Consider the following 22,246-nt stretch of genomic DNA (forward strand, 5'->3'; position numbering starts at 1 on the left):
GATACCTTCCTTAAGGATACAGGTGCTTCAGTGGAAGGGGAAGCCCTGGGTCCTGCTAAGACTGAACCCCCAGTGAACTAGTCTATGGGGGGAGGGCGGCAATGGGGGGAGGGTTGGGAGGGGAACACCCATAAGGAAGGGGAGGGGGGAGGGGGATGTTTGCCCGGAAACCGGGAAAGGGAATAACACTCGAAATGTATATAAGAAATACTCAAGTTAATAAAAAAAAAAGGCAAAAAAAAAATAAATTAATTAAAAATTAAAAAAAAAAAAAAAGGATACAGGTGCTTGACGTTCTCTAGAAATAAAGATACCTAGGTTGCCTTCTCAGAAGGCAGAGATAACCATGTTGACTACCAGTTGCTTTATGTGCAGAAGCCTATCTCGTGTGGCATACCCAATTTCTTCTTTTGTACATACTCAGCTCTAATTAACATTAACTGGCAGTGGTCATATATCATCTTTCTTATGGAACTACTTTCTTTGTACTAGGAAGATTTTTTAATATATGTGTCTATTCAAAGAAGAAGACAACAGCTATGGTTGGATGAGCAGTGCAGAAGCTGATTATGAGTCTCCTGCACTCCAGATAAGCATATAACCTAGAAGGACAATACCATTGACAGAAGGAAAATTCATGGTCTTAATTTACCATGACCTCTCCTAGGGTGACAGTTAGGAGAGAACTCTCAATTCCCTTTTTATTCCTAGAGAAGGATCGTGAGGCAAAGGGAAGCAGGGAAATGCTTGTTTGTTATTTTAGATGTGGGAAAAATTCCTTTCTCATGCACAATCTTCTGTCTGATACTCAGCTGGGTTTTCTTTCTCAAAGGTTCTTCTAGATTTCTGCATGATACCTTCCACAGAAGACAAGTCCTGCCAAGACTACCATGTAAGCTTACTTTATTATGATAATCTAAAGTGTAATTAAAAATTTCCTTGAAAATATAAAAGTGGTGCTACTATATTTCTACAATCTACAGTAAATAGTGAGTATTGGTTTCATATTGCATTATTGATTTATGAAAGAATATTTTCCTTACATTCTGTTTCCCCCAAATTTTTAGTTTCTTCTAACACCAATATTTAATGTTATTTCTACTAGAAATACATTTTACTTAGATATTTTGTGTGAATGATGAATCTCTAAAGTAATTCATGTCCCTTGGGGTGGATGACCAGTTTTCCAGGAGTTCATGGTGCATGTATGATACCTAGGACATCCTGTCCTTCCAGGATCCAAGAGGACAGCATGACAAGCAAAGATTTTTTTCTCAGGTCTCAGGACCACCAGATTTGGGATGATTTTATAGACATGGGCCTAAACCAAATAATTGTATTTTATTCATGTCTACAAATTGTAAAGAAATTGAAAGATTATCTTTCTAACATATTTTTTATAATTTTCATGTTCTAACTTAATTTCCTTTTCTCCATTTGAAATTATGATTGGTTATGCTAGTTAACATCCGGCACAAAATTAAACTTGCATATTTGATTTATCAAGAAATGACAGGACTAGACAGATGACTCAGTGCTTACAACATTGCAGCTCTTTCAGAAGACCCAAACTTGATTCTCAGAACCCTCATGGTGGCTCACAATTGTCTGTAACTCCAGTTCCAGTGGATCCAGTATACTTTGCTGAAATTTGTGGGCACCAAGCACACGTGTGGTATGCAGACAAACATGTAGGCAAAACAACCATGCATCATAAATAAATAAATAAATAAATAAATAAATAAATAAATAAATAAATAAATAAATCTCAAAAAGCATTTTACAAAGAAGGTGGAGATCTTTACAAGACTGATGTTTTAAATTTATGTCTTCCACAGATTGAGTATAATTTCAAGTATCTCCAATGCCCATTATCCATGACCAAAAAAGTAACCCCCACCCAGGATGTGATCTATGAGCCTCTTACAATCCTCAATGTAAGTCTTGTGTTTGCATTAACAGACTTGGTTCCACTTGAGCTCTGAATTGCTTGGACATAGCATGCTTGACAGAAATGGAAGAGCTCTGGGGAGATATTTTTCGAGTTTGATTTCCATACCTGCTATGTTGTCCAAGCCTGTATTTTTTCACTTTAGATTTTCTAGAATTTATTTCTGATTACATATTCTGTGATAATTAAAATGTAATTTAAAAATAGATATTAATATTCTCAATACTAACCTTGAAAAAATAATGTACACATTATTTTAACTGTTTATACATGTCCTATACACCTCTAGAAAGATAAGGTTGAATTTTCTCAGTGGCAGAATGAAGGTAAATCCTTGCCAACTGACCTATAATGTCTACTTCTGTTAGAAGCCTATGTAAGATCAACGATATTATGCCATATTGTTGGGGCAGAGATAGAAGAAACAAATTAAATCAAGTGGTTGCATCTATATAAAAATGATTTCTTTTCTCTCTCTTTCTCCCTCCGTTCCTCCCTTCCTTCCTCCTTCCTGTTTTGGGTTTTTAGTTTTTGTAAAAATAAAACTTTTCATTTTATCTATTAAAAACAACTTCTTGAATTTTCTAAAATAAGTAATGCTGAGCTCATAATACCATGGTAATATTGTAAATCAGAAAATAAAAGACTTCGTTCATCCTCAGTTGCTTATCATTTTATTTTGATGGTGTTTTACTCATTTTTCAGGTCATGGTCCAACATAACCGCATAGAGCTCCTCAACCACCCTGTGTGTAGGGAATACTTACTTATGAAATGGTGGGTACCTGCCCTTCTCTTTAATTTGATGTTACTATTACCTCTACCGAAAGCCTTTTAAATAATTTTCTTGCTGCTAAAATAATTTAGTTTGTTGTTTTAGAATTTATTATCATGGTTTAGAATTTAAGAGCAATAAGAATCGAAGGCAAATTTTGTCATTAAAAATCATGGAGGTTATCTTTGATACGAATATATTTGTGTCAAATATGTGAGGGGTAGGAAGGAATTATTGTCTGAGATACAAACCTACATCCTGGGTCATGGAGTTTAGTGAGAAGTGAGGTAATTCGTATATAGTACGGATAGCCTCAACTTGTAGCTAGGGCCCATGGAGAGAAGACTGCTTTTCCATGAGTTGATGGCACATTATTGTTTGTTCAGCAGCTGAGATTCCACCTCTGAAAATGGAGAAGGTGAGTCACAAGAACTTTGGCTGTAAAATGCAATGAACTATAGATTAGACATCTGGAAATAGATCGTTGCTATTTTTTTCATAGGTGTCTTTTAAATACGTTTATTTGAGATGGTTCATTTGTGATTTACTCATTTCTTTGTAGGTGTGCCTATGGCTTCAGAGCTCATATGATGAACCTAGGATCTTATTGTCTTGGTCTCATACCCATGACCCTTCTTGTTGTCAAAATACAGCCTGGAATGGCCTTCAATTCTACTGGAATAATCAATGAAACTATTAGTACTCATGAGGAAAGAATAAACACTCTGGTATTTTAAAACTTTGACATTTTAAAATTAAGAATTGTAAAAATTGTTTTTCCTCAGAAATAACAAGTTTTTAATATCAGGACTTTGATTATTATAAATAGAGCTTATATATGGACATGTGTCTTCTAAAGCTGTCTTGGGGTGAGAACAAATATTAACAAATTATCAATAAGAGAGTTTGCAAAGGAATAACATCTTGTTAAAATGCTAAATGTGAGATTTTACAGCCTTTCTGGAATCCCATCATTTTGTCATTGTGAGGAATGCAGGAGATGGGAAGTTGGAAGAGGTATTTTGCCAAGTGCAGGCTTTTATTAAAATGAAATAATTGAGAAGTTTTGGAAATAGAGTGATGGTAATGTAAGGATGTGAGTGCATTTAATGATAGGAATCATACATGTTATAGTGTAAAGAGTATTGAAGATGTAGAGGATTTAAAATAGCAAATTGGGGGTGGAAGGCAATGAGGTGGATCAGTGGGTTAAAAGCACATGTTACTAAGCCCAATGACATGAGTTCAATACCTAGAACCCAAATAATAGAAAGACAGAAACCTCTTCTTCAAGGTGTGCTCCAATTTCCACCTTCACACCATGACATGAGTGCATGCACACATGCACGTGTGCACATACACAAATGCACACTATATAAGAAGTATGTGTGATAAAAACTTTAAAGCAGTAATTTTTATGGCATGTGTAGTTAATCATGTTTTTAAAAAATGTATGCAGGTCTGCAGATCTGTGTTCCTTTATAGCTCACTTTGCACTGTTTGACCATGCAATGATTGAAGTGTTAAGAAATTAGTATGTCATGTCTACTAAAAGAGATGGGTATTGCCATGACACTAACTTTCCCTTCAGTGAAATTGTAGACAATGGAAAAAATGAAATGAGAGCGAAACAAAATTAATAGTAGGAAATAATGATGCAAATAATTGTTGTGTACTTATAAACTCCTCATAACCCCTTTGTCTTATACTTTTTGTTACAGAATTCGTTTCCATTAAAAATATGTATGATTCTAGTTTTTTTATCAAGTATATTTGGATATTGCAAAGAAGTGGTCCAAATTTTCCAACAGGTATGTTATTCAGTTGTATTTTTAAATTAGCTGTTTTAATATAAAGAGAATTAATTAGTAAACAATTATTCGAAATGGTTTTGTCATTCTAAATTCACACAGCTTGACTAATATAGAAACTTCAAAATGTAAAAGTCACATAATTATTGGTAAGGTCTTGCATAATTGAAGCATGTGAGAAAGTGTTGCCCACCATTACTACTTCCAGGGAGGTTTGTCTCTGTGTCTGTACACAGTGATCCTTATGAATGTCTTGGCTGTGTTTAAGATATTTTGCTTATTATAAATTTTAATTGTAATGCTATAAAGTCAATTCAAATTTGAAATATAAACATTTTACAGAGTTTATCCAATTCCCCTTTCAACCAAGTTTGTCTTTGAATTGTTGTTGTGAGATCAATGTATTTTCTTTTTATTGTGGAAAAGGAAATTATAAAATTGAGAAACATTGTTTGAGATAGGGGGTCTTATTCTGGTTAAATCTGGCTTTCAACTCATGATCTTCTGCCATCACCTCTGGAAAGCTGGGATTATCTGTATGTGCCACATACATGGCTTGGAGATGTTTTATGATATTTTCTCTTACTTTATTTCTATTTTTAAATGTAAGAATTATACAGAGTATCCAAAATGAGAGAAACCCATTATTTTGTATTATAGTTTTAAAATTTTTAATTTATGTTTTTTGTATATTTTTAATTTTTTTAAAAAAATCACATCTCTTATAGCATTCTATTTCAAAAGTTTTCATTGTTATATAAGTGCATTGATATTTTTATTAGAAACTAATGGTATTAATAAAACTTGTATTAATTTACTATTTTGAGTTACAAATACTTTTGTGTGTATGTATATTCTTTGTTTCAGTAAATTGTCACAATCCTAGAGTTAAGTTACCTGTTTTACCTTAAATGATTTAGGCCACATTATCTCTTATCTGCCCTCATTTTCCTAACTGAACCCTGCAAATGATAGCTTAAAAACTATAACATTCTATAAATCTTCTATTAGAGTTGATCGCCCTTCATCTGGTTTATATTTAAATGCTTTACAGTATGGAACATTTAATGTCTAGAACATTCTAGACATTAAATTCATGACACAAGACAGTCTTGTGCTTTGGTTTGGTTCCTCAGTTAACTCTCAGCACAGGTCTCAAACATTTTTACTGAGGGTCTTGCACCCTATGCCTTACCAAAAATGTGTGTCCTTAAACGTAGAGAGAGCTCAGAAATTGTGAAAGCAGTTCTTTAGAAGTTCCCTGAAGGGAAAATGTACCCTGTATATGGAAAACCAGCAAACCAACCAACCAACCAACCAACCAACCAACCAACCAACCAACCAACTGACCAACCAACCAAACAATGAAACAAACCAACAACAAAACTAGGTAGCACTTTACAATTCGTAAGTGCCAGATTTCTCCATGTGCACGTTCTCCTTCCTCCTCTACCCAGAAAAGGAACTACTTTCTGGACTACAACAATGCTCTGGAGTGGGTCATCTACACCACCAGTATGATCTTCGTGTTGCCCTTATTCCTCGACATCCCCGCGTATATGCAGTGGCAATGTGGAGCGATAGCAATATTCTTCTACTGGATGAACTTCCTACTATATCTTCAAAGGTAAGACCAGCTTGGATGACATTCACGTTCTTTAAGCCTTTTAATATCAAAGAAAGAACTATTACAGGTGAGGTGAATTTGTAACATGTTTTTCACTATTTCCAATTGTTTCAAATGTATTTTAATATCTTAATCCTGAAGGGTACGGGGCTCTGAAATTTGGTATGTAGACTGAGGCTTTAACTCCTCTTTTGGGGACCCGTTTATTATTTGTGCTGTATGTGAGTGTGCGGAAGGGGCTCTTCTGAAAATGTAACAACACGTTACACAGTTCGCAGCATCCCTAACTTCAGCTCACTAGGCACCAGCTGCAGCTCACCATTGTCAGTGTAATTAATCATCAAAAGAGTTTCCAGCCATGGCCATGGTGGCCTCCATGCCAAAGCTGCCTGCAACAACAAACCCAGAACAAATGTGTAGGAATGGCACTGAACGCATCGACTACTCTTGTTCCACCTGACGTAGCTTGATAAGCATTTACTTTAGGTTCAAACACTCATATTAAGGGAATAACAGTAATAGAAATGCAGGGAAATTTTAAAAATAATAATTCAAGAGAGGGAAAATGTGCTAAGTTCACCTCCTAAGAGTTGCTGGTTTTGAGTTAAATGTCCTCTTTACATGTGTTTATAATAACAAGAAGTAAATGGCTAGATCTGCTTTGCATAAAAGAAGAAACCTCTGCATCGAGTAAAGGGAACGTTACTGACGATTTCATCTAGTAAATTGAGAAATAGGCTGTGTTGGAGACTTGGTCCTCCAGGGAAATACTACCCCACTTTAATCTCCGTGGCTGTTTGTAGTACAATCTTGCTGACTGAGGTGTGGATCCTTGGAGGCATGGGTGTGGGAAGAGCAGTGAGTGGGAGGAAAGCAGATCCACGCCAGGCACTAGCAGTGAGCTTTCTATATCTCTGTTGCCTTTGTGAACATGGCTAAATTTCCTTTCAGATTTTCAAAAATGTGTATTTTTTTTTAGTCAACACATATTTACAAAGTACAAGACAATGTTTTGATTCGTGTATATATTAGGTAGTGTATTTTTATTTTACATGTTGTGATTCCTTCTTTTAAGAATCTTTCTTTAACAAAGAAAAAGAGTACAAGCTAGTGGCCAGAGGTTGCACCTGCCGTCTATCCAAACATTTCACACTGTATTATGCTATAGGTGGGTCACAAGGAGGGTTGAGTGTAAATTGTGCCCTGTCCTGTGGGCTCCGGAAAATGTATGCTCCTTCATTCAGTCTCTACTTGATCCATAACAGAATTTCTGTCCCCAATCCCCTTGTTAAACAACTGGCATCACTTTTTTTTAAGTTGGATTATGATGGTTTCTCTTTACCACTTAAAGTAAATTTCTTTTCTCTTGGTGAACTGATAAAACACTGAAGGTGGTATTAACAAAACAGAAACACTCTGTTCAGGGCTACACAGAGAGACCCTGTCTTTTTTCCCACCCCTTCCAACTTCCCCACCCTGACATTCTCCTACACTGGGGCATCAAGCCTTGGCAGAACCAAGGACTTCTCCTCCCATTGGTGCCCAACAAGGCCATCCTCTGCTAGATATGCAGCTGGAGCCATGGGTCTGTCAATGTGTAGTCTTTGGATGATGGTTTAGTCCCTGGGAGCTCTGGTTGGTTGGTTTTGTTGTTCTTATGCAGTTGCAAACCCCTTCAGCTCCTTCAGTCCTTTCTCTAACTCCTCCAGTGGAGACCCCATTCTCAGTTCACTGGTTGACTGCTAGCTTTCCCCCCTGTATTTGCTCTGGCACAGCCTCTCAGGAGACACCTATATCAGGCTCCTGTCAGCATGTGCTTCTTGGCTTCATCAATATTGTCTGGGTTTGATCTCTCTCTCTCTCTTTCCATATATATGTGTGTGTGTGTGCGCGCGCGCGTGTGTGTGTGTGTGTGTGTGTGTGTGTGTGTGTGTGTGTGTGTGTGTGTGTGTGGTGTGTGTGTGTATAAGCTGGATCCCCAGGTGAGGAAGGCTCCAAATGGCCATTCCTTCAGTCTCTGCTCCAAACTTTTCTCCATATTTCTTCCTATGAATATTTTCCCCCTATTTTAAGAAGGACTGAAGCATCAGCACTTCAGTCGTCCTTCTTGAGCTTCAGGTGGAGACCCTGTCTTAAAATCAGAAGAGGAGGAGGAGGAGCAGGGCAAGGAGGATGAGGAGAAAGAAAAGAAAGGAGAGGAGGAGGAGGAAAATAGTCAGATAAGAAACCTGCTTGCCTGCAGATTTCCATGTATTTGTTTATTCCAAAAGGACAGATTTGCATTTGTTTCTTTGTTCTGGAATGACTGGCTTCAGTTATCTCATTAAACCTTCGATCTGACTTCCCCACACAGTGAGCAACTGCTTTAATGATTTTATTTTTCCAGGTTTGAGAACTGTGGCATTTTCATTGTTATGTTGGAGGTGATTTTTAAAACATTGCTGAGATCGACGGGAGTGTTTATCTTCCTGCTATTGGCTTTTGGCCTCAGCTTTTACGTCCTCCTGAATTTCCAAGTGAGATATTTGCATCTCTAGTTGATTTTATCATTAATAATATTGAAAATACATTTTTATCCTTAAATCTTAATGACCTGGTAAATTAATAACTGTGTTTGAGTACCTTTTATTTTATATATCTTTTCAATGATTTTATAGCAGAAAAATATACTTTTTTAAGATTTTTCTCTGTCAAAAGTTTATATTGAGTATGAACATTTTCTGTTTATTTTGGATGATTGTAGTTTATTAATATTTCTCAAGGCTGCACCTCACTAGCTACGTGCATGAATTAAATTTTAGCATCATGTTTATCATTTGACTATCAGGAATTCCCTTTTCATGCTACATGCTTTTCATTTCCTGTTTTTGTTTCCTTCTCTTTTTCAGGATGCCTTCAGCACCCCGTTGCTTTCCTTAATCCAGACGTTCAGTATGATGCTGGGAGACATCAATTACCGAGATGCTTTCCTAGAACCGTTGTTCAGGAATGAGTTGGCATACCCGGTCCTCACCTTTGGGCAGCTTATTGCCTTCACAATGTTCGTCCCAATTGTTCTCATGAACCTACTGGTACGTGGTGTACCTTTGCTCCCTCCATTAATTACTCAAACATTTGGGAATGATAAGGATTCTTAACCCCTTTAATCTCTACTAGGGGTGTATTAGTCAGCTTTCTGTTGTTGACAAAAAGGACAGAAGGCAGCAAACTTATGAATAGCTCTTGCTTTCCTTGTCCGGAGGCATGATACTCAGGTCGGGGAGGGTTTCTTCATTACTGCCTCCTGCCTTCACCCCTTCTTACCTTCACCTCTTCCTCTAACTGACCTGCATCTCAAGACTTGATCTTTATCACAACAGTAAATAGAGAAGTGTGCTATCTCGTTTCTCTGTCAAATTCTATGAATTTCACTACAGAATAGCTAATTCAAAGCTGATCATTTTGAAAGTGGGCCTGTTAAATTTATTCTCGTGGCTCTTTAGAAGCCTTTAGAAGTCCAGACCCATCTGTATCGCATGCTTTAATGTCTATCTCTTTATCTTTATTTTTAATCACCGTCATCTTGATCTTAGCTCCCGTTTTCCACAGGACCGTGTCGCCTTTCCTTCCTGCCTCCGGAACTTTTGTGAAATATTTTCGTTTTTCGTAGAACACCCTCCCACCACAGGCCGACTCTTTCTGACCTTGCAAAGTTCAGCTCAGATCCTCTGGGCAGGATCCCTTCACCAATGAAGGGCTCCACCCACATTGCTCCGGTGTGAATCAGATGCTGCCAACTCATCTTATGCTATGATTCCACGTTGGCAGAGAGAGCTTGCCACCATTTAAATGTTTAATTGGCAAGATACTAAACAGTTACTTTACCATAAGGACTGTGCACTCGTGAGCACAATTCATACCTTTCTGAAGAAGGAATGTGGGAACTTGTTAACGTTTTCGTCTGTTGTTCCTTGAGAATATATAGAAGGCACCGTACAACATTCAGTCTGCTACCACCATCAGTTTTAGACTCATGGCCCCAATACTTATTTCTTTCCTTTTAAAAAACTTTTCTGTCATATATCACATTCTGGCTGCTGTTTCCCTCCCTCTGCTCTTCCCATTCTCTCCTCCCTTCCCCTTTCAACCTCTCCTTCATCTCCCTCAGAAAAGAGCAGGCCTCCCAGGGACATCAAGCAAATGCAGCCTGACGAGCTACAGTTAGACTGGCTGGCCCCAGAGATGTAAAAGGACGAAATCTCACTGCATATATTTACTATTTGATCCAGTGTGTGCAGCTGATTACGTACCATTTAGTTTACAGTGTTCAGTTATTGAAGTTTGAGTGGAAAGTAAAGTATTAAACTTTAATTTAACTTTAAGTATCATATTATGATTGATCTTTTGTCATCTCATAGATTGGTTTGGCAGTTGGGGACATTGCTGAGGTCCAGAAGCATGCATCATTAAAGAGGATTGCTATGCAGGTACACATTATAATTACTAAACACATAACAAAACTACTGCTCCTATAATTATGTGTGTATAAGAATAGCTGGAGTGCCAGCTATACATGCTTGTCATAATGAAAGGAGACGGTGAGAACACTCTGGAGGAATCTATTCAGAAGAATTGAGAAATTGTCTACTACTTGTGTGAGGTTAGTAGGTGACTGTATATGTGTACTTGTAGGTATATGTGTATGTGAATGTACCTGTATGTATGTATGTGTGTGTATGTACATCTGTATGTGTATATGTGATATGTGTATAAGTGTGTGCATGTATGTTTCGATGTAGGTGTGTGTTTATGTGTATGTGTGTACATATGTGTAAGTATGTGTAAGGGTATGTTTGTATGCATGTAGGTATGTATATACTTATGTATCTTTGCATGTATGTCTCTTGGTCTCTGTCTCTCTGTCTCTTTCTCTCAGTGTGTTCCTCTTTCTCAGTCTGTAGTGTGTGTGTGTGTGTGTGTGTGTGTGTGTGTGTGTGTGTGTGTGTAGGTATGAGTGTTCTACCAAGCTGACCTTGAACTCACTGTCATTCACTTTGACCTTGAACTCGTGGTCCTCCTGCCCCAGCCTACTGAGTGCTGGAATTCTAGGCCTGTGCTACCTTTACCCAATTGACATGAGATATTTTGTCTTATTACAGTTGAAATATTCAGTTTAGAAGCTGTCCTGATATTTTGACATGTGACCACACAATCTTTATATGTTTTATATTGAAGCTTTAAGTAGGCATATGAAGCTTTGTTGTCAGGTGTTCTTGTCTTATTTTTTAGGCCTTTTAATAGAAAGTTCCCCAGAGTCAAAGGTTTGTGGATGATTCTGGCTACTAGATCTTGAGGTAGTTTTTCTATGCTGTAGTTGTTTATATTTTAACTTTGAGTGGGACTGTGTGGTGCTTTAAGAATATTTGATGATCAGTTGAATACATGCAGTTAGAAACTTAAACAGACTAAAAAGAGAAACCCATGTTATGGTATCATTTTGTTTTCTCCCTTGTCACATTGTGCACATGCTGTACATTAGAAAACTGTTCTGTGAATAAATTTATGCACAACAACAAAGAAACTACCACGAAGAAAATGCAAGAGTGAAAAGAAAATTATATCGGAGCTGGCTAGAAGCACATATAGTTAAGTATTTGTGGTCAAGGTACAATCCATTCCATCAATGGCCTATCTTTGTCTTGGCTCCACACTTCCCTGCAAAATTGTCTCAACAGTTGTGAAAAGCGGGTGAAATCTCTTCCTAGCCTACATGCTGCTCTCCAGGCTGCCACCAGAGCTTCAATCTTTGCCTTTCCTCAGAATGGAAGTGGACTCTAATCTTTGAGCAGTCTGGTAGCCAAAGAGGACTGGGTAGAGAGAGTGTATCAAATATCTCTCCTACAAGGGTGTTTGCACTGCCTACAGGAATGGGGCAAGTGGAAGTTGAAAGGTGGTGAACTGTGGGTATTGAGAGCCTGGAGATGTTGCTCAACGGTAAAGACTTTGGCTACTATTTCAAAATGATGGGCTTCAGTAGGTATACAAAACACACATGCACATGTACACACTCATGCATGTGCATACACATGCATGCAGGTGGTGAGGCATCAATGAGATTGTTCTGAATAGGACAGATCTAGACTACGCACATGAAATTCCTATGGTGCTGATATACGACCCTCAGTCTGGAAGGATGTCTGGTCTGAGCAGGTGACATTGTTGCCCAGATGATGGAAGGCTCTATTTGCAAAAGGTGAAAAGAAGAAGCCTTAGCACTTAAAAAAAGTGGGCAGCAAATGAATGCTTCAAGTTGTCATATTAGTAGAGAGTTGTTCTCAGCTCACACCATATGAGAGTAGCATTTAAGCTAGTCTTCTACTTACTTTAGTTCCATGGAGAAAAACTAGAAGAAAGAAACGAGACTGATGAGCTGTCACTCTAAGATAGGTGGGGTCCAGACGTCCAGGAAGATATGAAGAATGGTCAATGACCTTTGACAGACATATATCTTTATAACTATCCAAAAAGCATTTTTCTTTCTTTTTCATTTTCTTTTCTTTTTTTATTGGATATTTTCTTTACTTACATATCAAATGTTATCCTTTCTCCTGATTTCTTCTCTGGAATCCATCTCTCCCTTCTCCCCTCCCCCTGCCTCTAAGGGAGTGTCCCCCCATCCACCCACCCACTCCCTCCCATCTCCTCACCCTGGCATTCCCCTACACAGGGTCATTGAGCCTTTACAGGATCAAGGGTCTCTCCTCTCATTGATGCCCAATGAGGCCATCCTCTGCTACATATGTGGCTGGAGACATGAGTCCCTCCACACATAATCTTTGGATGGTGGTTTAGTCTCTGGGAGCTCTCAGGGGTCTGGTTGGTTGATATTGTTTGTCTTATGGAGTTGAAAACCCCTTCAGCTCCTTCATTCCTTTCTCTAACTCCTCCTTTGAGGACCCCATTTTCAGTCCAGTGGTTGGTTGAGTGTGTCTGACTCTGGGGGTTGGGGATTTAGCTCAGTGGTAGAGCGCTTGCTTAGCAAGGGCAAGGCCCTGGGTTCGGTCCCCAGCTCCGAAAAAAAAGAAAAGAAAAGAAAAAGAGAGTGTCTGACTCTGTATTTCACGTTCTGGCAGAGTCTCTCAGGAGACAGCTATATCAGGCTCCTGTCAGCATCAGACTTTTTGGCATCCACAATATTGTCTGGGTTTGGTGACACTATATGGGATGGATCCCCAAGTAGGGCCATCTCTGGATGACCTTTCCCTCAGTCTCTGCTCCACACTTTGTATTTCCTCCTGTGAATGTTTTGTTCTCCCTTCTAAGAAGGAAGGTCCACTCTTTGGTCTTCCAAATTCTTAAGCTTCATGTGATCTGTGAATAGTATCTTGGGTATTCTGAGTTTTGGGACTAATATCCACTTATCAGTGAGTGCATACCATGTGTGTTTTTTTCGGATTGGGTTACCTCACTCAGGATGATATTTTCTAGTTCCATCCATTTGCCTAAGGATTTCAAGTAGTTATTGGTCTTTTTTAATTTATTTTTATCGGCTATTTTTAAATTTACATTTCAAATGCTATTCTCTTTCCCAGGTTCCCAGACATAAGCCCCCTATCCAATTTCCCTCCCCGTCTTCTATAAGGGTATTAACCTCCACATCTACCTCCCCTTCCTGCCACCAGACATTCCCCTACACTGGGTCCAACCTTGGCAGGACCAAGGGCTACTCCTTCCATTGGTGCCCAAAAAGGCCATCCTCTGCTACATATGCAGCTGGAGCCGTGGGTCAGTCCATGTATAGTCTTTGGGTAGTGGTTTAGTCCCTGGGAGCTCTGGTTGGTTGGCATTGTTGTTCTTATGGGGTTGCAAGTCCCTTCATCTCTTTCAATCCTTTCTCTAATTCCCCCAACAGGGGTTCCATTCTCAGTATAGTGTTTTGTTGCTAGCATCAGCCTCTGTATTTGACATGCTCTGGCTGTGTCTCTCATTCCACTTCCTGTAAGCATGCCGTTCTTAGCTTCGTCAATCCTATCTAGTCTTGGTGACTGTATATATGTGGGCCACATGTGGGGCAGGTTCTGAATGGCCGTTTCTTCAGTTGCTGCTCCAAACTTTGCCTCCATAACCCCTTCTATGAATATTTTTGTTCCACCTTTTAAGGAATGAAGCATCTGGACTTTGGCCATCCTTCTTCTTGAGCTTCATATGGTCTGTGGATTATATCTTGGGCGATTTGAGCTTTTGGGTTAATATCCACTTATGAGTGAGTGCATCCCATGTCTGTTTTACTGTGATTGGGTTACCTCACTCAGGATGATATTTTCTAGTTCCATCCATTTGCCTATGAATTTCATAAAGTCATTGTTTTTGATAGCTGAGTAATATTCCATTGTGTAGATGTACCACATTTTCTGTATCCATTCCTTTGTTGAAGGGCATCTGGGTTCTTTCCAGCTTCTGGCTATTATAAATAAGGCTGCTGTGAACATAGTGGAGCACGTGTCTTTGTTGTGTGTTGTAGCATCTTTTGGGTCTATGCCCAGGAGAGATATCACTGGGTCCTCAGGTTGTGCAATATCCAGTTTTCTGAGGAACCTCCAGACTGATTTCCAGAATGGTTGTACCGGTTTGCAATCCCACCAACAATGGAGGAGTGTTCTTCTTTCTCCACATCCTCGCCAGCATCTTTTGTCATCTGAGTGTTTGATCTTAGCCATTCTGACTGGTATGAGGTAGAAGCTCAGGGTTGTTTTGATTTGCATTTCCCTGATGACTAAGGATGTTGAACATTTCTTTAGGTACTTCTCAGCCATTCAATATTCCTCAGATGAGATTTCTTTGTTTATCTTTGTACCCCATTTTTAATAGGGTTATTTGGCTCTCAGAAGTCTAACTTCTTGAGTTCTTTCCGTATTTTGGATATTGGCCCTCTATCAGATGTAGGATTGATAAATATCTTTTTTCAATATGTTGGCTACCCTTTTGTCCTAATGACAGTGTCCTTTGCCTTACAGAAGCTTGGCAGTTTTATGAGGTCCCATTCATCAATTCTTGATCTTAGAACATAAAGCCTTTGGTGTTTTGTTCAGGAAATTTTCTCCAGTGCCCATGTGTTCAAGACTCTTCCCCACTTTTTCTTCTATTAGTTTGAGTGCATCTGGTTTGATGTGGAGGCCCTTGATACACTTAGACTTAAGCTTTGTACAGGACAATAAAAATGGATCGACTTGCATTCTTCTATAAGCTGACCTCCAGTCAAACCAGCATAATTTGTTGAAAAGTCTATCTTTCTTCCATTGGATGGTTTTAGTTCCTTTGTCAAAGATCAAGTGACCATAGGTGTGTGGGTTCATTTCTGGGTCAATTCTATTCCACTGATCTACCTGTCTGTCTCTGTGCCAATACCATACAGTTTTTATCACTATTGCTCTATAATATTGCTGAGATCAGGGATGGTGATTCCCCTAGAGGTTCTTTTATTGTTTAGTATAGCTTTCCCTATCCTGGGTTTTTTGTTATCCCAAATGACTTCGCAAATTCTTTCTAATTCTTGAAGAATTGAGTTGGAATTTTGATGGGGATTGCATTGAATCTGTAGATTGCTTTTGACAAAATGGCCATCTTTACTATATTAATCCTAACAATCCATGAGAATATGTATCCACCTTCTGAGATTTTCTTTGATTTCTTTCTTCAGAGACTTGAAGTTCTTGTCATATAGATCTTTCACTTGCTTGGTTAGAGACACTGAGGTGTTTTATGTTATTTGTGCCTATCGTAAAATGTGTCATTTCCCTAATTTCTTTCTCAGCCTGTTTATTCTTTGAGTAGAGGGAGGTTACTGATTTGTTTGAGATAATTTTATACCCAGCCACTTTGCTAAAGGTCTTCATCAAGGTTAGTAGTTCCCTGGTGGAACTTTTGGGGTCACTTAAATATACTATCATATCATCTGTAAATAGTGATATTTTGACTTCTTCCTTTCCAATTTGTATCCCTTTGAGCTCCTTTAGTTGTCTAATTGCTCTGGCTAGGACTTCGAGTACTATATTTAATAAGTAGGAAGAGAGTTGGCAGCCTTGTCTTGTCCCTGATTTTAGTGGAATTGCTTCAAGTTTCTCTGCATTTAGTTTAATGTTTGCTAATGGTCTCCTGTATATTACTCTGACTATGTTTAGGTATGGGTCTTGAATTCCTGATCTTTCCGGGACTTTTATCATGAAGGGGTGTTGAATTTTGTCAAATGCTTTCTCAGCATCTACTGAAATGATCATGTGGTTTTTTCCTTTGAGTTTGTGTATATAGTGGATTACGTTGATGCAAATACTATATTGAATAGGTAGGAAGAGAGTGGGCAGTCTTGTCCAAAAAGCATTTTTTTAAACCAGCAGTGGGAGTAACAAAAAGAATAAGCAAAAGCAACAAAAATATCTTGAGAATGCAGCTAACTTGTTTGCCAATGGGCAGCGTTGGAAAGCCCCATGTTGTATTTACTCTGCTCTGTGTAACAAGACATCACTTAAGAACATCATGACATTGTTCCTTCTTTTAGATGAAGAATAATGTTGACCAGCAAACCAGAAATACCTTCTCTTCTTCCTTGAGCTGTTTTTAAATCAATTCTCTAGATCCATAACATACAGGAGCAGAATGGAGCAGAATTGTGTCCTGGGCATGTGTGCACTGGGAGATGTGCTCTGGACAGGAGTTCTAGTGCCTTGGGCACAGGCGCACTTTGTGGGGCTTGTGCCAGTGTGGTAGGTTCTCTGTGGACCTAGTTTTCTGAACAGTGCCATGGACTCTAGTCATCCCACAGATATTTATAGCTCTGATCAAATTAAGAAATGACATCTGCAGTGCACACATTACCCTTCAGCTGGGCAAAGCACCCGTGAGCAAAGGAGGGCGCTGTTCTAGTTTAGCAGAGTAGTGCACGCTCATGGGACAGAGCCACAGTCATTTTATGGCCCACCCTCCCAGGCTCCCAAGACTACATCTGAAGGAGGAAATCTGGCAGTTCTTTTGTAGACAATGAAGAAAGTTAAGATGCCATGGCCCTCATCTGTTGTCCTAAACTGGGCTTCACTAAACAATTTTCAATTGACTTTGACTAACAATAAAATGTGACTTCTGACAAGTATATAAGGAAAAAGGAACATTACCCAGAAGACCTAAGGGAAAAGTAGACTAAGCGCAATAATCCAAACAAGTATATAACCAGAATTATAATCAAAGATCAAGACAATATAGCAGTTTTGAAAAATGAAACTAATTTACTGTATGTAAAGGGTGGCGCATACCATAAAGATTAATGGAAAGTCAGATAGTGAGTGTGTCTTCCTGGGGAAACACTTTGTTTGAAGCTGCGTACTCAGGGTGGTCTGTATATCTGACCTCCTGAATCATTGAATCAGTCAAAGTCATTATTGAAATCATAGACATCGAAGAGCAGTGTTGTCTTGGATTAGAAAGACATTGCTGTCGTTTGGTTATCATAACTAACCCATTCAAAGAGCCGCCCAGAGCTAGAAAAGAGTAGAAGACACATTTGGTTAATACAGGCAAAAATGAAACTTGGAAGGCTCGGTGGAAGACAGTGAGGTCTTAGCTGAGCAGATGTAAAACCCTGAGTGGGATACTCAGTACTGCCCCCAAAATAATAAACAATATGACAAGCTCAAAACGGAAACAGTAAAGAGATGAAATACGGTATCTCCAAACAGAAGTTTTAGTCAATACATATCATGGAAACTTCTGCACTGGCTAATGCAGCAGCAGCAGCAGCAGCAGCAGCAGCAGCAGCAGCAAACCTGAGGAAGGAGCATGCTAGTTCCATTTTTGTTTGCTTTGTGCATTTAACTGCATTTGCATGTTCACTTTGTATCTCTCCAGTGAAGCCATCCTTCCTCACCTGTCCTGGGTACGTCATACCATTCAGACTTCCCAGCAGTACTAGGCTCTCGGGATTGTAACACCCCAGGAGTGCAGGCTATCTCATTTTGCTTTGTGTCTCCAATGTGGACTCCCAACCCTGAACACTAAACTCCAGCATGCTTACATTAAATTCTTCAACCATTTGTCTCACACCACTTGTGGGCTGCTTTCTGGTCTCATGGGTGATGGATGAGGTGAGGAAGGGACAGCTAGGTCACTGAGCTAAGGCAGATGGCAGGGGAAGACAGAGTGTTAGCTCTCCCACTGTGTATAAATTGGGACTCTGGAATCCATTTTTAAATTTTGTTCTAGGTGTGATTGCTTTAGATACTAGTTAATAATTCTATCAATAAATCCAACATGCATTTTAGGTGGAACTGCATACCAACTTAGAAAAAAAGCTACCATTCTGGTACTTGCGCAAAGTGGATCAGAGGTCCACCATCGTGTATCCGAATAGACCCAGGCACGGCAGGATGCTGGTAAGTAGCACTCTTAAGAGCATACTAAGCGATGGTGCATGACATATATTCGTTGTGCTGTTCTCAGCAGTCCTCCAAGAGAACTTTGAATCTACCCTGCCTGTGGGAGGGTCATAAGTGCACAACACATTATATCAGAGTATCAGGATGCTGGGTGGGAGACAGCTGTCCATGCACAGCAGCACATGAGATGTGCACATCTGGTGGATGGGGCTGCTTTACCCCATTAGTAGCTGTCTTTCACGGCAGGCGTTGAGCACCTCATTTGCTCTTTCTAATCACTTGCCACATGCACGTGAGTAGGCTTATGTTCAGATGTGCGAATCAAAGTGCAGATATAGAAGCAAATTAAGGAACAAATGCTGGAGGATGTCTATCTAAAAGACATGTAAAATAAACAAAGGGAAGACCAGGACCATGATCTTCTGTTGGATAGAATAGACAGGTGTACTAAAAGTTAGAACTTCCAGATACTAACTCTGCCATGCCCAGGCTGACAGCATCTTTATGATTCCTCTCCCTGATTCTTTATAGGTTACTTTTACCTGTGTAATCACAAAATCACGTCTGCATATCAGTTTAAGCTTTAACTCCATGCTATCCCTCAGCCTTGTACATGATAGCCATCACCAGCTAAGCCTAAGAATATGCAGTAGCTTGTGTCTCTAGCTCAGTGCTCACTTTTAAGGTTGAGACCCCTGTCTTCAACTGGCTACTTTGTCAAGGGAACCCTTGTCTGTCTCAAAGCTTCTTTAAATTTAACACACCTAAAGCCAAGTTCACTCCTTCCAGGCTTCACCCTTTCTTTCCCACCAATGGGAAGGTTACAGTGTCTCCCTAAAGTTCTTTGCTGCAGTTCATATAACATTCATCAACCCAAGTGAGCCAGCCATCCTGGTTATATATAAAGGCCATGTCCTCTTCCTGTGCTCTCTGTTCACTTGCTCTTCTTGACTGCTGGTTGGCCTGGAATCCCAGAATTGTCTCCTACCTGGTCGTTTCACATCTCCCTTGACCTTCTCTAGTCACCCATGGTTTAAGGCCCTCAGTTAAGTTTAGGTGTTTCTCATGTCAAAGAGCTCCCCGGCTCCTGTACTCTACCCCTGGGACCAGAGAAAATGTGGACACTGAGTTTAAATGATTAAAATTTAACTCTGGAAACCTCTCTATGTGGACTGCTGTTTTGTAGTTGAGTAATGATGGGTAAGGAGGCAGAGCAGTTTTAAAGAACTAACAGTGCATTGGGAACAGGCCTGACATGGTGCAGGACAGGCATCGTTCCTGAGCATTTGTAAAATAGTAAAATAAAATCCTTTTCAACATTTATGCCTTCTATATCTTTGCATTTTTAATTTTTTCTTTTACCAGTGACTTCACTCGGCCCGACGGTTTCCCAGGCGGACAGAGAAAAATGTCCTATTGAGTCTGACTTAGGGGCTGAACTTTGAAATAGTTCCTGAATTTTATCCACCTTTACTAACTACTGTGTTTTACCCACAGCGGTTTTTTCATTACTTTCTTAGTATGCAAGAAACACGACAAGAAGCACCAAACATTGACACATGTTTGGAAATGGAAATACTGAAACAGAAATACCGGTATGTATTTTTACATCTGTCTTCATGTGGGAAATTGGGTGCAGGTACATTATGATAGTGGTCTTTATTTTGTATATGAAATTAGGCTTTGCTGAGTTGCACATTTATTCAAAACCAAGAGACATTGTTTTGAACTCAATTTATTTGTGGCCATTCACCAACCAGTTTGCTCTCCCAGGAGTAAGTGAATGAGAATTACGAGCCACTCTCCTTACTTCTGGCTTCCTTATCATAAACTGTATTCTTCATGAGCAATCTGGGTTCATGTAACAGAACCCTGGAATACTTGAAGAATTCTTGGAATAGCTACCTCGTGGGCAGGATATACACAAGAGAGCTCTATAGCCACCTGAATTTGATTGCCAATCAACTATTTAGTAACTATGTCCGTGGGAAGACTGCGTGTTTCATATCAGCAACTGTAAACAAGAGCTAGTCACAAACTAGTACTCTAACTTAGGGGGAGATCACTTGAACTTCCAGAATGTGATGACTACTGTGAGGCTACAAGCTGAGAAGTTACCTGGTGCAGAACATTTCTAGTCCTGGTCTGTCCAAGGGGCTTACAAGTGATTGAAAGTAAGTTCATGATGTATGCACGTTCTTTCTTACAGGCTGAAGGACCTCACTTCTCTTTTGGAAAAGCAGCACGAGCTCATCAAACTCATCATCCAAAAGATGGAGATCATCTCGGAGACAGAAGATGAAGATAACCATTGCTCTTTCCAAGACAGGTTCAAAAAGGAACGGCTAGAACAAATGCATAGCAAATGGAATTTTGTCTTAAACGCAGTTAAGACTAAAACACATTGTTCTATTAGCCACCCAGACATCTAGTGGGGTGTCTTATGGGAGTGGGAGACTGCTTTAATTACTTCAGTGAATTTCAGTTTGGAAAAGAGCAAAGAAACAGAAGTTTGACTAATATTGTTGCATGGGAGATTCTAGTTCCTTCAACCTCTCTTATATATATGCTCATATTTTCTGTCAATCACTGTATTGAGAAGATCTTTTCTGACATGTTTAAATTGGACTTTAATGAAGGGTAATCTCTTTTGAGTGAATAGAAAACAGTGTTGTTGGAATGCACATTATGAAGGACAAGAATTAATGTAACTATTAAGGCGGGATACAAATGTCAATACTAGATTTCTACTTAATAACTACATAATACAAAATGCATATAATCCCAAGTACTGTATTCGATCCCCTATCTTGTAAAGCCTAACTGGGTTAGAACCTGAGAGTTACACTGTAATCTCTGTTCCTACTATGATTAACTCAGTCTCACCCTCCTCATCCCATCACATAGGGCCACATTTTGAGCCATATAACGGAAGTCCCAGTTAGTAGACTGTGATAAGTATGAATGTTACAACAGATATTTGTTCCCTCTGTATTTATAGTCATCAGTTGGGCTGGTGTAAATGAGAAATGTTGCCCACAGGCTCATGCATTGAAACGCTTGGTCCCAGTAGATGCTACTGCCTAGGGAAGCCACACAACCTCGCTTGCTCCCTCCTTTTGGGTGTGGATAGAAATGTGATCGGTCAGATTCCTGCTCCTGCTGCTGTGCCCTTTTCTCTATTATGGACTCTTTCTGAAACTGTAAGCAAAAATTAAGTGTTTCTTCCTCAAATTTCTTTTTTTGTGTGGTACTATATCATAGCAACAGAAAGTAATTTATATACCAATGGTCTTAATAAAGGTTAAAACATGTATGGTCATTTCTCAGAAACAGCAGTATGAATTTTTATTGCATTGAGTTTTTTGAAATTGGAAATGCGCCTTCATTACATCACAGCCTTTAATTTTTTCTTGTATAATATGAAGTGTGAATTTATTAGATAGCCCAGTTCTGAACTTCATGAAGTGACTCTCATCTTTATTCCCTCACAAATTCCGGAGGAGATCTATCCTATGAACATGACTTTGACTACGCATGTCCTGACGTTATTTCAATAGTGTTGTTTTGAGTGTTTCGTGTCTATTTTCTTTTCTTCTCGAAAGGACGTTATGTTTAGTTTACATGATAAATTGGTCCGTGTGGCCATCTAGTGGAGGACCTCTGACATGCCATCTTATCTTGT

The 22,246-nt window shown here is 39.2% G+C and overlaps 1 protein-coding gene across 2 annotated transcripts in view; it reads left to right on the forward strand.

The window, feature by feature from the left end:
• The window catches only part of Trpa1 (transient receptor potential cation channel, subfamily A, member 1), a 54,447-nt gene extending 32,553 nt beyond the window's left edge, over window positions 1–21,894 (forward strand). Inside the window, exons 17-28 of one of the 2 annotated variants that reach the window (XM_087548612.1) lie at window positions 833–892; window positions 1,839–1,937; window positions 2,657–2,727; window positions 3,288–3,453; window positions 4,447–4,536; window positions 5,994–6,163; window positions 8,550–8,679; window positions 9,052–9,234; window positions 10,561–10,629; window positions 18,448–18,558; window positions 20,059–20,156; window positions 20,771–21,894. In XM_087548612.1, the coding sequence (XP_087404738.1) occupies window positions 833–892; window positions 1,839–1,937; window positions 2,657–2,727; window positions 3,288–3,453; window positions 4,447–4,536; window positions 5,994–6,163; window positions 8,550–8,679; window positions 9,052–9,234; window positions 10,561–10,629; window positions 18,448–18,558; window positions 20,059–20,156; window positions 20,771–20,993 (1,470 nt within the window). In that variant the 3' untranslated portion in view covers window positions 20,994–21,894. 2 annotated transcript variants of the gene reach the window in all.
• The last annotated feature ends 352 nt before the right edge of the window (window positions 21,895–22,246 follow it).

Source organism: Rattus norvegicus, chromosome 5 (assembly GCF_021556685.1).
Source record: "Rattus norvegicus strain SHRSP/BbbUtx chromosome 5, alternate assembly SHRSP_T2T, whole genome shotgun sequence".
NCBI classification, from domain to species: Eukaryota; Metazoa; Chordata; class Mammalia; order Rodentia; family Muridae; genus Rattus; species Rattus norvegicus.